The sequence below is a fragment of the Brachyhypopomus gauderio genome, chromosome 2 (genome assembly GCF_052324685.1).
Source record: "Brachyhypopomus gauderio isolate BG-103 chromosome 2, BGAUD_0.2, whole genome shotgun sequence".
NCBI classification, from domain to species: Eukaryota; Metazoa; Chordata; class Actinopteri; order Gymnotiformes; family Hypopomidae; genus Brachyhypopomus; species Brachyhypopomus gauderio.
In genome coordinates this window covers 33,201,408-33,216,945 of record NC_135212.1, presented here as the reverse complement: position 1 = coordinate 33,216,945, position 15,538 = coordinate 33,201,408, and the positions used below count along the sequence as shown (strand labels likewise).

The following is a 15,538-nucleotide window of genomic DNA, read 5'->3' as shown; positions in this document are numbered from 1 at the left end:
CCGACATGTCCGCGAGAAAAAAAATTGAGGGGGGGAAAAATCCGTCAAATCATAATGATAAACCACACGCGCGCGCATGCTATCTGTTTTGAGGCCGAAATATGATCCTTACGAGGTTCCCAAGTTACGATTTTTCGTGGTTACTACACATCTCCTATTTACTGTATAAAGCCTTGTTTGGACCTAAATGGTTCTGCGTCGTAAACGGAACTTGGTGTTTGGTGTGCGTGGCGTCAGGATTAGTTAAACGCAGCTATGGATAAAGGTATTTGCCAAAAGGCTAGCTTTAGGATAGGATAACTGCGTATAGTACGTTATTTACGTACATACATGTACGTATGTTCCGATTTACACCGAAAATCGATTTACGACAGATCAACGTCGTAACCCGGGGACCGCCTGTATTTCAGACATCGGAAGAGCTTCAGAGGTAGATGCAAGATAACTTCAGTATTTTATCTTTATTCTGATTAAGTTAAATTTTTATCAGAAATATAAGAGTGTTTTTTTTTTTAGCCGGTACAGGTGGTCAGACGATCTGGTTCATCCTGGCCGCCTTACGGCGTAAGTTGTAATACATTTACACGTTACAGCATTTTCTCAGAATATTAATAGAAATTAGTTTTTTATTTCACTATAATGATTACCTGACTTATTTATTATTAATTAATTTAAAGATTAATTATAAAATATTCTAAATATGGTACACTAACATCCCCCTTCCCCCCCGCTCAGAAAAAGTTCAGGCTCAGAAGTTTTTCCCACTATCACCCCTGTGTACACTACCCAATTTCCCAAGTTTCTGTGAAACTAGATTCAGGGCTCTCAAGTCTCACGCATTGAGCGTGTGACACACGCATTTGACCGTCTTCACACGCTCACACGCCACACCTCCGATTTCACACGGTGAGAAAAAAATCTAGTTTATTTACCTCCGATCCATATCTATGTCGCCCTCCACTGGCGATCGATCGCGATATACAACGTATACAACCCCCCCCGCTCAACAACTGACATTCGCCACATACACCCCCCCCCCCCCCCCCCCCCGCTCAACAATTAACGTTCGCCGCCACCCCCCCCCCGTCCCCGTCAACAACAACTTGAGAGCCCTGATAGATTTAATCAAAATATAACCACACATATTAAATGCTTTCTGGAAACTTTATTTAAAAACATGAATACACTGAATGTGCAAAAAAAAAAAAAAAAAAAGAAGTTCATACGTAGCTGACATGTCATTGTAAAAATTTTGAAATGCATTCTTATATCTCATTATGAACATAGAAAATTGATCCCTGAAACTAGAAAGTTAGCTTAATATTTATCAAAACAATGCAATCACTGTAATATAACAAACAATTTCCTTATCTGAATGCTGAAGTAGTTAAAGAAATGTTCATAGTATTAATAAACTAAAATAAAGTAAAGTAAAATAAAATCAATGCCAGAATTTAAACCTGCACCATATCACAGAAAACCATAAAATTTCAATTTCAAGATAATGGATGGCTTCAACTTAATCTATGGGCTTAAACTAATCAGATCCAGGAGCAGTAAAAACGCTTTGAGATGCATTTAAACTAATCCGCAAGAAATTAATAAAACATTTGAGACATAAATCATTGACCTAAAATCGAAATTGAACTAAAAGGACATTGCATATCATATAATAAATGTTGGCTGCTATGATGCTTAAACATTAGCTTAATGTATTCGGGAAAACCCATTAGCATAGCTTTTAAGACATACAACATGGCAGGTTCCTCAATTGCTTTATATATAGGAATCCCAAAGAGTAATTCATAATGTGAGTGTGTTTAACACACCTCAGTCGCAAAGCACCAAAGCATGGTGGGTATTCAAAAAGGACATGATCCAATTTCAAAGATCACATCAGCATATTTTGCTGTAGTTTGAGACCTGCTTTTTCAAGAGAAGATACATTACTACAAGAGTAACACTGATTAACACTGATTTTGAAATTATATTTTGTTATAATGAGATTTTATCAAAAACACCCCACAATCAGGTCATTGGCAAGTCAATGGCAAGCAGTTAACCAATATTGTTTGAATGACAGTGGGTCAGAATATAGTGCAGGGCAGAGACCACGTCGGTAATCCTGGCTATCGGCTCATCCTGACTCCAGAGGTACATCCTGCCTGACTCCAGAAAAGGGAAACTGCAGTGATCTAGTGAGCTGACTTCAAGTTGTCCCCCAGGTGTTGCAATGGTGTTTGTGGTCGTGTTCCAGATGTATAGAACTTCCGTCAAAACTACAGAGCGAAATGTCTTATTGATAGCTTCGCTCACAACTGTTCCCAGTAGCACTGGCAATGCATACGCACACACACACACACACACACACACACACACACACACACACACACACACACACACACACACACACACACACACACACACAAAACACTGGATGAATGCCATGTCATAGGAATATCAAAACTACTGATCTAGAAATGTACTCCATATTTTATACTCCTGCTTAGGAACATCAGGAATGTGGAAGCATTAATAACTGTGGATAAAATGACATTACTTTTATCTCTGCAAATGGCTGAGATGTTGTAGTCTGACAGGGATGGAAGAGACTTGAACTCTGGAAAATAATCAACAGACACAATGAAGTCACATTACTACTAATGCAGATTTTTTCTTCATTTAAACGCAAGCTTCGATCTCCTGTGATTTATACTGTTTCAGTATCAACAGCAGGTGGCAGCTGATGCAGTCTGCAGTGCAGACATTAACATCTAGTCAGGCTAACTAGTCATCTATATGGGTAGTTGCTGAGTGCTTATACATTATGGATCAGCATCAGCACACTGTCTGATTGATCAGCAGCTAGTCAGCATACTGTATTAGAGTGTATTAGTTTTGAAGTAGGCCTACTTTTCAGTTTAGTGTTCAGTTTACTTTTAGCATGTTGTTAATCAGTAGTCATTACATAATTAGGTTTTCATTACTAGCCTTTAGCCTTTCCCAGTTCATATAACAGTAGGCTATGTATTGTTTAACTTTACTGCTACTATTTGAGGGCATATTTTACTGGCTAGCATTCGTCAATTGACAACATTATGGCTATGCACCAAGCTAGATGATACATTAGCCATCAATAGCATATTTAACAGAGTGGTGAAAACCAAAGATGGATCTTTTTTGACAATTCGGCCAAAAATTGATCCATATCTAAATTATTTGAAAATGAAAAAAATATCTTTTTGCATTATTTACTTCTATAAGACACTGGACACAATGGCATGATACTAGCATAGGCCAACTGGCATACCCATTATTACCTACTTATTTATCTTCCCAAGGTGCTAAACACGGTGACACTTTGATAACACAAGAAAAACAAAAACCACATGGAAAATCACTACATAGTGTCACGGTGAGGCGGCCCCCTACCGGCCGCCTCCGTCCACAGCGGCTGTTGTTGTTGTTGTCTGGTGACGTCATGTGCGTCCCTCAGGTGGGCGGAGCCCGTGATCCGTCTCACCTGAGGGTCGTTTGTTTGCCTATATATGTCTTGTCTTTGTACCAGTTGACCGCTGGTCATTATATCCTTAATTTGGAGATATTGCACGGGTTTTAGGTTTGCACACTTTCTATTAAACCATCCTTTTTCCCTGAGACTTGGCGTGATCGCTTCCTTTTAGTTGCTCACCCCTGCCCGTCACAGAATGACCAGCCACCCTTCGGAAGCCGCCGAGTCTCTTTTTCTTTCTCCTTCGTTCGTGGTCATGTCTCGTGGTAAGTGTTTGTCTGCGTGGTGTTTTGTTTGAAGAGCTCCGCCGTGCTTTTGTGTTTTGTGTGTGTGTGTGTAGCACGGCGAGGACCAGGGCAGTCTGCCCTGAGACAGCTCTTCGTGTCCATGGTATGTTGCGAGAGTTCCGCCGTGCGCTTGTGTGTGTGTGGCACGGCGAGGACCAGGGTGTCTGCCTGGGTAGACTCTCGTGTGTGTTATGAATGTGTGTACATGTCGACGGACGTGTGGACCAGTGTGCGTGCTCGTTATGTTCTATGTTGAATGTTTTATGTGTGACGCGGTTGCCGCTCGTCACTGTCGCCTCGCTCCCCGTGTGTCGTGTGTTTAATGTGGGGAGCGACTGCGGCTCTGAGCGGCGCGCGTCACTGTGTGTTTGTATAAGCAGAGCGCGCATGTGATGGGTTCCGTCTGTCTGTTTGTACACCGTTTTTTGTTTGTCTAGTATTTGCGTGTGTGTTTTGTCCTAGCGTGTTGTCAACTGTTACATGTAATTCCAAGCATGCTTCTCCCCTTAAATGTGTGTTTGGGGGGGGGACCGGCTGTGGTCCCGTGCCACTGGGTATGGCACGGAGGGCGTCTGAGGCGCATTTGTGTTTTATGTTGGTGTGTGTTTGTGTGTTTCTGTGAGGGTGCTTCCCCTTGGCGGTGTTGTGGTGTTCCTGGACCTTGTGGGGGTCTCCACCTGGCAGGAGCCCCCTTGTGTTGTGGGGTGACCGGAGCCTGGTCAGGAAGAGCCACTCCCTAGAGGGATGGGGCCCCCGGATGTTTGGGGACCATGGGGCTCCGGTCTGAGAAGCTCCTGCTGGAGATGGAGATCCTCCCTCCTGCCCGGGGTGACCAGGAGGCCCTTGGGGCTGCTCCCTAGCCTGCGTCGGGGGTGCTCTGGGCCTCGGTCTCTGGCGCTCCTGGGTTGGGTGGAGGAGTCCACCGTGCGATATGGGGCCCCGGGAGGGGTTGGCTCCCCAGGAGGCTGGGGTGACCCCTAGCCAGGGGCCGGGGTCAGCTCTGGGAGGAGGTAGGTCCAAGAGGAGAAGTAGCCACGCCTCGGGGAAGTAACCTGCACCCACACACACACACTAAGGACGACAAAGGAGTCGTAGCTCCTCGTCCGCACACCCTTGGGGCTCTCTGGTTAAACGCCGGTTAGGGCATGAGGGCCCTGTGACCGACCGGGGCGTGGTTTTGTGTTGTGAACGGCCCGGTCGGTCCAGGGTCCCGCCCGGGGTCCCGCCCGGGGAGGTGAGCTGCCTAATGTTTTGTGTTTTATGTTCCAGCTCCTGGACGGCAGGAGGTGTGTTCCTGCCTGTCTCTGCCTTCCTGCCCCTTCATGTTTTGTGTGCAGCCGCTGTGTGCCACACACCCAGTGGAGGGGAGTGCGGCTTGGTGGGGGGGTCTGTCACGGTGAGGCGGCCCCCTACCGGCCGCCTCCGTCCACAGCGGCTGTTGTTGTTGTTGTTGTCTGGTGACGTCATGTGCGTCCCTCAGGTGGGCGGAGCCTGTGATCAGTCTCACCTGAGGGTCGTTTGTTTGCCTATATATGTCTTGTCTTTGTACCAGTTGACTGCTGGTCATTATATCCTTAATTTGGAGATATTGCACGGGTTTTAGGTTTGCACACTTTCTATTAAACCATCCTTTTTCCCTGAGACTTGGCGTGATCGCTTCCTTTTAGTTGCTCACCCCTGCCCGTCACACATAGCAGCAGAAGTTGTGAAGGGAACATGTCACAGCGTGTGTGAGAAAGAAAAAAAACATGTTGGGCACTCAGAAAATGTACACAGTTAAAAGGCATTTTCTGGCCAAGCAGAATGCAATGATTTGCAATAATGATTTAAAGATAAAGTATTGTGCATTTCTATTCTTCATGCACATCCTCTGCAAGTTGAAGCATGTCCTCATACCTTGTTGTTGTCCACCCTGCAATTCTTTTGTCAGCGGGATGAGATGACCAGCACAGCACCTCCACAGAGACATGTCGTAGTACAAGTGTCCACAGCAGGAGTGGCCCTCCAGGACCTCGTATGGCACAGTTTGCTCTGTAGAGTGGCAGCACTGCTTCTTCTTGCTCAGCAGGACAGAACCGCAGCACTGAGCCTCTGATTGGTTCTCCCAGCCTCTGATGTCATGGAAGTGACCGGAGCAGCACTTGTAGCCAGAGTCTCTGGGATTGTAGGCGTGATGACCACAGCAGACCATGTCCTCTGCATTCCTATTTTGTCTGTGTAACCACAGACAAACCCATTCATCACCCTGGAGATGAGCAGAAGTCTACATACAAGGTAGAACATTTAGCAAAAATACCGTCCTTTAATCCCCTCACACATATATACACACCCTAGACTATGCCAGGTGTCCAAATAACAGATACTTGCCAGCCAATCAGAAATGTATTTTCTGACAGAACAAATAAATTTAATGTAAACAATAGTCATAATTATTTAGAAAAGATAAACAAACCATCAATATGTAGCCCAGAAATGTATTGAAGATAGAGTGTTATATTTTGAAGATTGAGTGTTAGATTTAGAACATTTTGAAGTTGTATTGCGTATTACAGATTAAGTTTTACATTTTGATGATGGAGTATTGTGGTTTAAAAATGGAGTATTACGTTTTGAAGATGGAGTATTCCAAATACGGTTATGTTAGACCAGGAGTGGCCAACCTGCGGCACTTTGCATGGTTTCATGCTGCTCCCCACCCGGCCCGCGCTCTCACCTGCACAAACGATCTGTGCCGTGGCCCGGGTACCTTATCAGCTCTGAAGGCGACAGACTGCTACAACTTCGTGGTGTACGGTTTGGTTTACAAGCCTAGTGAGCCGCTAATACTTTTAAAACCGGCGTAGTGGAAAATGGGAAACTAGCGGCATGAAGTGATTCTGCTTTGAGTCTCGTTGGTGAGACGCAGTTTTTTGTCACACGTTTTGGAATAAACCAAACAGTTGCCTACATAACAGAGCTCATTATGGAGCTTTTTTAGTGTAACCAGAGCCTGAACCTGAAACCATTATTACTTGAAAATAAAGTCTGTGAAATTCATTCAGGTATGCAAAAATTCAAGTTAAAATTCAGGTTTGGGTCGAAATTCAGGTTCGGGTACAAATTCAGGTTCAGGTCGAAATTCAGGCTCAGGTCTAAATTCATGTTCGGGTCGAAATTCAGGTTGGGAAAGCATCCGGGATACTTAGGATGAGCAAACAAACTCAGAGCTAATCGAACTGCATCTGGCCAATCCCAAAACATCTGAGAAGTTATTGGGTTAGGAGTGTCTTTCTGCCAAGTTTTCTGTAAGGGTGCGGTTCCTGTTTGGCGTGTAAGTAGCATGTAAGCAGCAGGAAGTGGCCTCTGTACCACCCAGAAATGGCACCTTGTGGCAGCTGCCACATAATCGTGGCACTTAGTGTGGACTCTGCTGTCCAGAAACGCCACCTGCCTCTGCTGGCATCTAAAGACTCTTGGGTGACTCTGCGTATCGGCCACTCGCTTAAATCATCCCGACGAGCCCCAAACCGCCATTTGTTGCCTTTGTTGAAATGAAGATGGTTCATAACTTTTATTTGAAAATTATGTTGAATGAAAGATACTAGCCGACATCCAGTTAGACAAATCTAAATTACTAGTTCAGAATACTGTTTGGTGATAACATCGAATTCAGATTATAGGAGGGTACGTGAATCTACAGTGGTAGACCGTTAACAACAGCACTGTAAATTTAAAGGATTTATTGTAGATTATGGTTATGAGTGAATGTTCCTCCACGCCATCAGTGTAATTTAAACCACTGCTAGCGAGTGGCATCGCATTTGTAGTATTTGTGCAAATGTAGATAGTTTAGCTTTGTATTGGTTTCGATTATTAGCCTAGCTATTTTGCTTAACCTGTAACCAGTAGTGAGGAAAATAAACAGAAAAGAAAGATCTTTAGACAAGATCTGGTGACGATCAACATTGAATTAAAAGCTGCAATATCAGCCATCGACCACCGAGCGGCTACTGCCACTGCGAGTGACTACAAGCCATCGGAAGTCATTGGCTTTGTACCACCAGGGTTTCATTTATCATACTTTTAAATGACACCTGTCAAGTCACGCTGTCTGAAGGGATAACACCCATAACGTCAGTTTTTAGAGCTTTCCAGAGATATAGATAATATAGATAATCACACAACATATCACACTTAGCACACTTGTCATGACCTCAGGCCTGCGAATTAAACCCAGGACCCTCTGGTCACAAGACCAGACCATGACTGCCTCCACACTGTTTGTGTGTGACATTTACAATAAATCAGTCTCTCTGTGTACGTGTGTGTGTGTGTGAGAGAGAGAGAGAGAGAGAGAGAGGGGGGAAGGGATGGGTGATGTTCAAGTGTGCCCATGTGTATGATGTAGCTCTTTGCTGTAACACAGTAAAAAAGTGGCTTGTGGTCTATGACGGGTTGGCCACCACCCCTGTGTTAGACCATGAAGCACCTGCATAATTGTCCTCTACATGAGGAGCTGAAGTAACTGCTGAGAAAGAGACCAGAGTGCTTTGCTGTTGTCTGATGAGAATGATTAATATGTGCAGAAAATTACGTCTCAGAAAATGTCTCATAGTATTATTTTCACCACAATGTAGATATAAATCATTTAAGCAGAAGATACCCACATAACCTGGACATGAAGAATTTATGATAGACATCAGTTCATGTTTAGCAGGACCGTGAGGACTGCAATCCACAGAATGCCATGCATCATCTACCTCGTTCCTCCTCCCCTCATTATAAAGATTCCGACCTGTTCCCATTCACAAATACACTTATAAGCATTTTTTCTCCATTACCTCATTGCAAAGTATTGCTGACTACCTATGGAAGCATCTCTATCGTTTTTGTATGTCTGTCATTACTTGGTTAGAACTGGTTTGTTATTCAATGTGATTTTTTTGGATTTGCTCTTTTGTACCATTGCCTGCAACTGTTTTTTGAAGATACTGACCTGTTTTTGACTTTAACTGTTGAATAAGTTTTGATACTGCCTGCTTTGCTCTGGTTACAACCAATTTTTCCGATATTATTAAACCCCATCTTTATCATCTCGGCACGCATATGAGTCTTAACATGTGCCCAGCCTCACAATGTCTATACAGTTTCCTCAGTGCTCTGGCATGAAACACTGATCCCTGATTGGTTCAACTGTCTTACTGCAGGGCCAGTGACTGCTGTAGTTGTACAAGGGCACCTCCCTGTCTATGAATGTACCAGACAAGTGCCAGGACACATTCCTCACATTACAGGACAAATGTTTCTCACACATCTGCACATGTGAGAGCAATTTTAGTGAAAACTATAGACTTCACTACCGCTAACACTAACAGACAGACAGCCACACACACAGTGGCAAATGAGTCTCAGTCAAGTTCCCAGGCTCTGCTAGTCCAACTTCTGTTTCAGTTCTTCATTAAGAAACCTGAAAAAAGTGCACCAGCAAAAGTCATGAGGTGAGGTGCTCTACCTGTGTCCCTCGCAGCAGATCTCCTTGTGAGGATTGAAGGTGTCACTTCCACAGCAGTGCTCTCCTGCAGGCAGGTGTCCTTCTTTCTGACACACGGTGTAACGGTGCAGAGAGTACGCGGTGTCCCCGGTGCACACCGAGCCTGCCGGCTGGTCGCGATACAGCACGCCATTGCAGTACAGCGTTCCCTCCTCCTCCCATTGCTGGTACATTTGTGTACCGCAACACTGCCGATCACACAGTGCTTAGTAAACCGAAGGCAAAAGGTCAGTGCACAAGAGAGCAGTGTGGAATCGTAATGAAACAATCCCATCTTGGAAGATCTCCAATGATGCAAAAACTTCAGTGTCTATTTTCACTTTGCAGTGCCTCAAAACCAAAAATGTAGTGAAACGTACCTGTGTAAGACCAGATTTCTTAGTTACCAGTTTCCCTGAGCAACAGATACTGGTGTGCTTATCATAGTCATGCAAGCCACAGCGGGGATTACCAGTGTGAGCTGTGTGAAATACACACAAGTGGAGAGAGAGAGAGAGGGAAAAGAGAGAGAGGGAAGGGTGGGAACAGTGTAGAGAATTACATGAAAAAATACATACAATACAACAGGGTTCAAAACTACACCATAACACTGCACTTAAATAACATTCTCTTGAATGCTTTTTTTTGCAAACCATTTGTAACACTTGTGGCGTCATGGAGCGATAAGGCGGACACAAACGCTGAGAGGAGCAAGATTTATTAAAGGGCATTCCATAATCAACGTCGTACGGGCAGGCTTTGGTCAAATCTGTGAGTGAGTCTATACATGAAACACGACCAACACGCAAAGACATAAATGAAACACAGAAACAAACCGTAATAATAATCCAGGAAAAACATTAACACAAGGGGCTATCCAGAAAACAATGATCAGCAACACAAAAGAGTTGTGGGTGTTTTTCCTTGCCACTGTCACCTCTGACTTGCTCATTAGGGATCTGGACCCATACAATTGTAAAGCTGCTTTGTGACAACATGTGTTGTAAAATGTGCTATATAAATAAACTTGACTTGACAAAAGAACAAACACAGGGTTTAATAATAATAATGAGAGGGCTGGGTTACAAAATACAAGGAGGGACTACAAACACACATGGCTACACAAGCAAAACATACTACATGAATGACAGCTGGGGGAGGGGCTAACAATGACACCATATATGTATTACTGTTATAGACAGCGAGATGTTAAAGTAAAAAAATGAGACGAGGAAAAAAAAATGACTCAGTCTGCAAAGCTTCCGAATGTTTCCTGTTTCCAAGCTGTCTCTAATAAATCATTTACATTTACCGTGTGGGTGTAATTCCCTCTGCATGTCCACAGTCCACATTCCAAATAATTTAGTACTCTGGATGAACTTGTGTTAGAATGCAACCTTTAGGACCATGTGGTTTCTAGTAAAAATGTTGCAGAGATGCCCACACAGCAGGACGGCACAGTAACTCAAATTAACACAGTTCATCTACATCTTACTAAATCTTCATCTTGCTCTTCATCAGTGTACTGGAATATTGTGTGGGACCACTGTCAACCCAACACATTAAAGCACTAGCAACATGAGTGTTTTTGTCTGCCCTGTTAAATCAGCACCCAAGATGGAAAATCCCCTCAGCTGGCTCACAGGATAAAACCAAACAAAATCAATTTTGTTAGTGGAATAATATAGCGGCATAGGGTTCATGTCAGTTTCAGGTGGGGGCACACCACCCATCCTAACACATTATATGAGTAATATGAGCAGGAATTATTAACAAACCATAGGAATAATTCTGAAGAGGCAGGTGGCATGTTTTTGACATTAGATCCTATGGTTGGACCTGATGTGTTAATTGGTCTTCCAGCTGTTCGTTATATGCTCAATTTCCCTTTTTCCTTTGGGATTTGTTGACACTCAGAAATTTGAATCAACATATTTTTCCTTTAAAATGTTACATTTACTCAGATTAAACTTTCATCTATGTTCTATTATGAATCTATTATAGAATCTATGTTCTATTATAAAATATTGACATTTGCCATCTCCACATCATTGCATTCAGTTTTTATTCACAATTTGTTTAGTGTCCCAACTTTTTTGGAATCCAGTTTGTAGTTTGCAACCAATTTTTGCTTCTGGCAGTAGACACAGCACACTTACAATATCCTTTTATTCAGTATACACTAACTTGTTCACTGATAAAGAGCAAGATGAAGATTTATTAAACTTCTGATGTTTACATTTTAAGCTCTTTCAGAAGCATAAACCTGAAAGTCATTACAAATAATCATGAAATACATGTCATTGCCATAGAGTCAGAGCTTATGTTAATGGCTGCTCAGTATGTTGAATGTTACCTTCAGTATCGATTTGCTGGTTGGATTCCGACTGGTCCTCCATGGTCATTGTTGGCCCAACTTTCCTTGACAGCCAGACACACACAGAAAGATTATACAAATCATTAACCTGAATACATATCTGCAAAAGAGGAACCAGAGTCAGCATCAGTGCACCAATCACAGGATACATCCACTCACACTCACACACTGTCACACTCACACACTTACACACCTAAACTCCCACACTCACAAACTCTCACACACACTCATACTCACACACTCTCACAAACTCTCACACTCACACACCCACACTCACATACTCTCACACTCACAAACTTACACACTCACACACACACACACACCCTCACAGCCCCGTCGACAGGGGGGGACAACCGGGTCTGTTGTCCCGGGCCCCAGGGCCAGGGGGGCCCATCAAAGAGCCCAGCAATTTATTTTTTATTTAAAGTCTATAATTTTTAAATAATCTTGAAATCTTTCATTAATATAAAATTCTGTACTCAAAATAAACTCAATGGCTAAAATATATATGTTTTTTTACCTATCTGCATATTTTCCATTAAGTGCATTCACCCCCGCATCCCACTGGAAAATGGTTTGATCCAGCACCGACCGTAACCGACTGGTACCCGCACAACAGCGGGAAATACAGTGGTGGATAGTTAAAGTAAATACAGAAATCTGGAGCGCAGAAAAGAAAGGAAACATTTACCTGACGAATTTTAATGTTGCATTGTGTTCCAGGTTTGAAAAGTGCTGGAATTTAGGCTAAAGTACTTGAAAATGCTTGAAATTGTAACTACTTCGTTTCACAACAAATAGCTGTCCGACTGAACAGTTCTCGTGAAGACGTTAAGATTGGGCGTTTTGAAAATAAACAACCATTAAATAATGTGATAAAAAGCGAATTATTTCGAGTATATGTATAAATAATTAACTTAAGTTTAACGTGCTGGAAAATATTGAAATGGACCTTTAAAGTGACGTACAAGTGCTTTAATTCCACATTATAAAGGTGTATGAACCCTGCAAACATGACTTTGTTCATTGTGCTGAAGCGCGTCGCGCGTGAAGTTACAAAAGTCGAGAGGTGCACGACCTCGCGAATGGACAGCGCGCGAGGCCCTCGCACACGGGCGGTGCCACTGCGATTACGTCATTTTCGCGCGAACGCTCGCGACGCGTCAAGTATAAACCAGTCAGCTGTCAGAAACAGCTTTGATGTGTGGCTATATTATATACTATATGACCTAACAGAAGGATTGTCAAATGACGAAATTCAAATGACGTGCGCCTAGGGGAGGGGGGGGGGGGGGGGGGCACATTAAACTTTCTTGTCCCGGGCCCTAGCAAGACTGTCAACGGGCCTGCACCCTCACACACTGTCACGCCCAAACACTGTCACTCCCACACACATACTCACACACTGACAGCACGCACATTCAGAGATGCTAAATGATCTGAATATGATTTTAAGTGTGGGAGGAAACTTGGACAACCCAAGAGGAGGAAATCAGGCCACCCACAGAAAACCCACATATGGAAAACAAACTTCAAACTGCATGATGGAAATTGGGCCATCCACAGGAAACCCCTTATAGGCAGAACAAAGCTGTGGTCTGCTAGATAAGTGCTTTGCATAGCTGGTGCTGGTGCTTTGGATAGCTAATGAAGCTAGTGACGTCAGTAGAAACTACAATCACTACAATTTTTACAGTTTTTCTCTATTGCCAAAACACAAAACCCTGTACTCTAAACAAAATGACCAGTTACCTAAACACATTTAGTAAAACTACCCCCCATTTTCCACAACCACAAACACAATTCACCTGTAGACACTGTTCACAAAACCCGTCCCCTTTTTCTCAAAACTCTAAACACATTTTGCCTTGCTAAAACACATTTTGCATATATCTCTGCTCCAATATGCATTGTGAAGCCCATGTGATGCAAAATGCCACCCACAGTCAGCAAAACCTGAACACAATCAACATACCTGATGTCATTCAGTAAACATAACGACTCATAATTGAAAACACATGTTGCAAATGATGTGACCACACCTATATAAGTCAGTTTGCTGAAGGTTCCAAACAAAAATGGATGATCAAGGCAGAAGAAGAGGAGTTCGTGTCATAGGAGGGAGAGGAGTAGGCCGAGGAGGGAGAGGAATTCGTGCCAGAGGAGTTCGTGTCAGAGGAGGGAGAGGAGCAGGCCAAGGAGGGAGAGGAATTCGTGCCAGAGGAGTTCGTGTCAGAGGAGGGAGAGGAGCAGGCCAAGGAGGGAGAGGAATTCGTGCCAGAGGAGTTCGTGTCATAGGAGGGAGAGGAGTAGGCCGAGGAGTGGGCCAGAGAGGGCGAGAAGCAGTCCAAAGAAGAGCAGGCCAAGGAGGGAGAGGAGAAGGAGGGCGAGCAAGACAACACATTTTCATTACAGATGAAATGAGAGCAACAGTCATTGACCATGTCATTGTCCACGGCATGACAATGACCGAAGCGGGACAACGAGTCCAACCTAACCTCAGCAGATTCTCAGTGGCCACCATTATATGGCAATGCTAGGCCTTATGTAGCTGAAGTGTGTTAGCAGTTCCTACTGTCAGCCACACACACTACTGTGTCTCGTTTTAACTTGTCTTGAGGGATTTCCTCTGAAGTGGGATCAGCCTGTGATTTGCTTTACCACTTTGATTTTGAGTATGATTCCAAATCCAGACCTCCATGGGATAATAATATTGATTTACAATGATCATTTTATGTTATTTTGTTCTCAATGCATTCCACTATATATTATATAAAGATTTTCAATTGGAATATTTTATTGAGATTTAGGATGGTTATTTCAGTGTTACCTTTATTTTTTGAGCAGTATTGTCACGGTACGGTCCCCAACCCCTCCCTTTTGGGCGTGTGTTTACGTTGTCTACGTCTAGTTGTCTGCGTCTGTGGATCTCAGTGGGTGCGGTTACGTCTTGTGGTAATCTGTCTCACCTGTGGCTCGTCTTGTCATTACTTGGGGTTTATATGGTTTGTCTATTTAATGTGCGTTCGCACAGTGTCCTGTGCTCGTCTTTGAGTCTTACACGTTCATGGTTATCGTCAGAGGTGTCAAAAGTATTCACATTCATTACTCAAGTAGAATTATAGATACTAGGGTTTAAAAGTACTTCTGTAGAAGTGGAAGTATCAACTCAAGCTTTTTACTCAAGTAAAAGTGTTAAAGTACTGATTTCAAAACTACTTAAAGTATAAAAGTAAAAGTAATGTAAGGAAAAAAAGCCATTAAGGACAAAAGCTTAGGTCGCACCCCAGGGGTCTATAGTGCACTAGCCAATAGAGGTGTTTTTTACATCTACACCTGATCTGCAATTTGACAGCACAGATTCCGTGACTGTTTAACATTGACATATGAACGCGACACGCAAAAAGTTATGTCCACTCAATAACTGCCTTTCACCATTTCGTATTGTAGCAGCGAAACACCACGATGGAAGGCAGTTAATACTATAAACCCTTTATTAACCAGACCCTCCAGAAAGTCGCGATGTTGCGATTTGCAACTTCAACGCAACTTCAAGCAAACCCCGCGAATTCAGGGCGGTGTTGCAACTTCAGCCAATCACCGCAACTTTCCCGCAAATTTGACCAATCACTGATGTCGTCTTGATGTGACGTCGACAAACTCCCGCCTTACCTCCGTATATACGTTCAAGAGGAGCAGACTGAAAGCAGCATGAGCGACGAAAATAACGGCAAAAAGATCGGGAAAAGCAGTATCCCGGTACACTACATGAAAGCGGGGATAAACTGTCCAGATCCGACCCGCGAATTGATTATCTATGGCCCCCTGGATGATATTTAATTACTATTAGAACC

General features: G+C 43.4%; 1 protein-coding gene across 1 annotated transcript in view; it reads right to left on the bottom strand.

Moving 5' to 3' along the window:
• Positions 1 to 1,167: 1,167 nt before the first annotated feature.
• Positions 1,168 to 15,538, bottom strand: part of LOC143500385 (uncharacterized) — a 34,935-nt gene continuing 20,564 nt past the window's right edge. Inside the window, exons 4-9 of the mRNA XM_076994503.1 lie at positions 11,664 to 11,728; positions 9,688 to 9,788; positions 9,290 to 9,516; positions 5,695 to 6,011; positions 2,561 to 2,620; positions 1,168 to 2,333 (exon numbers count right to left, since the gene is read on the bottom strand). Coding sequence (XP_076850618.1) covers positions 2,059 to 2,333; positions 2,561 to 2,620; positions 5,695 to 6,011; positions 9,290 to 9,516; positions 9,688 to 9,788; positions 11,664 to 11,728 — 1,045 coding nt within the window. The 3' untranslated portion in view covers positions 1,168 to 2,058. The remainder of the gene's footprint in view (positions 2,334 to 2,560; positions 2,621 to 5,694; positions 6,012 to 9,289; positions 9,517 to 9,687; positions 9,789 to 11,663; positions 11,729 to 15,538) is intronic.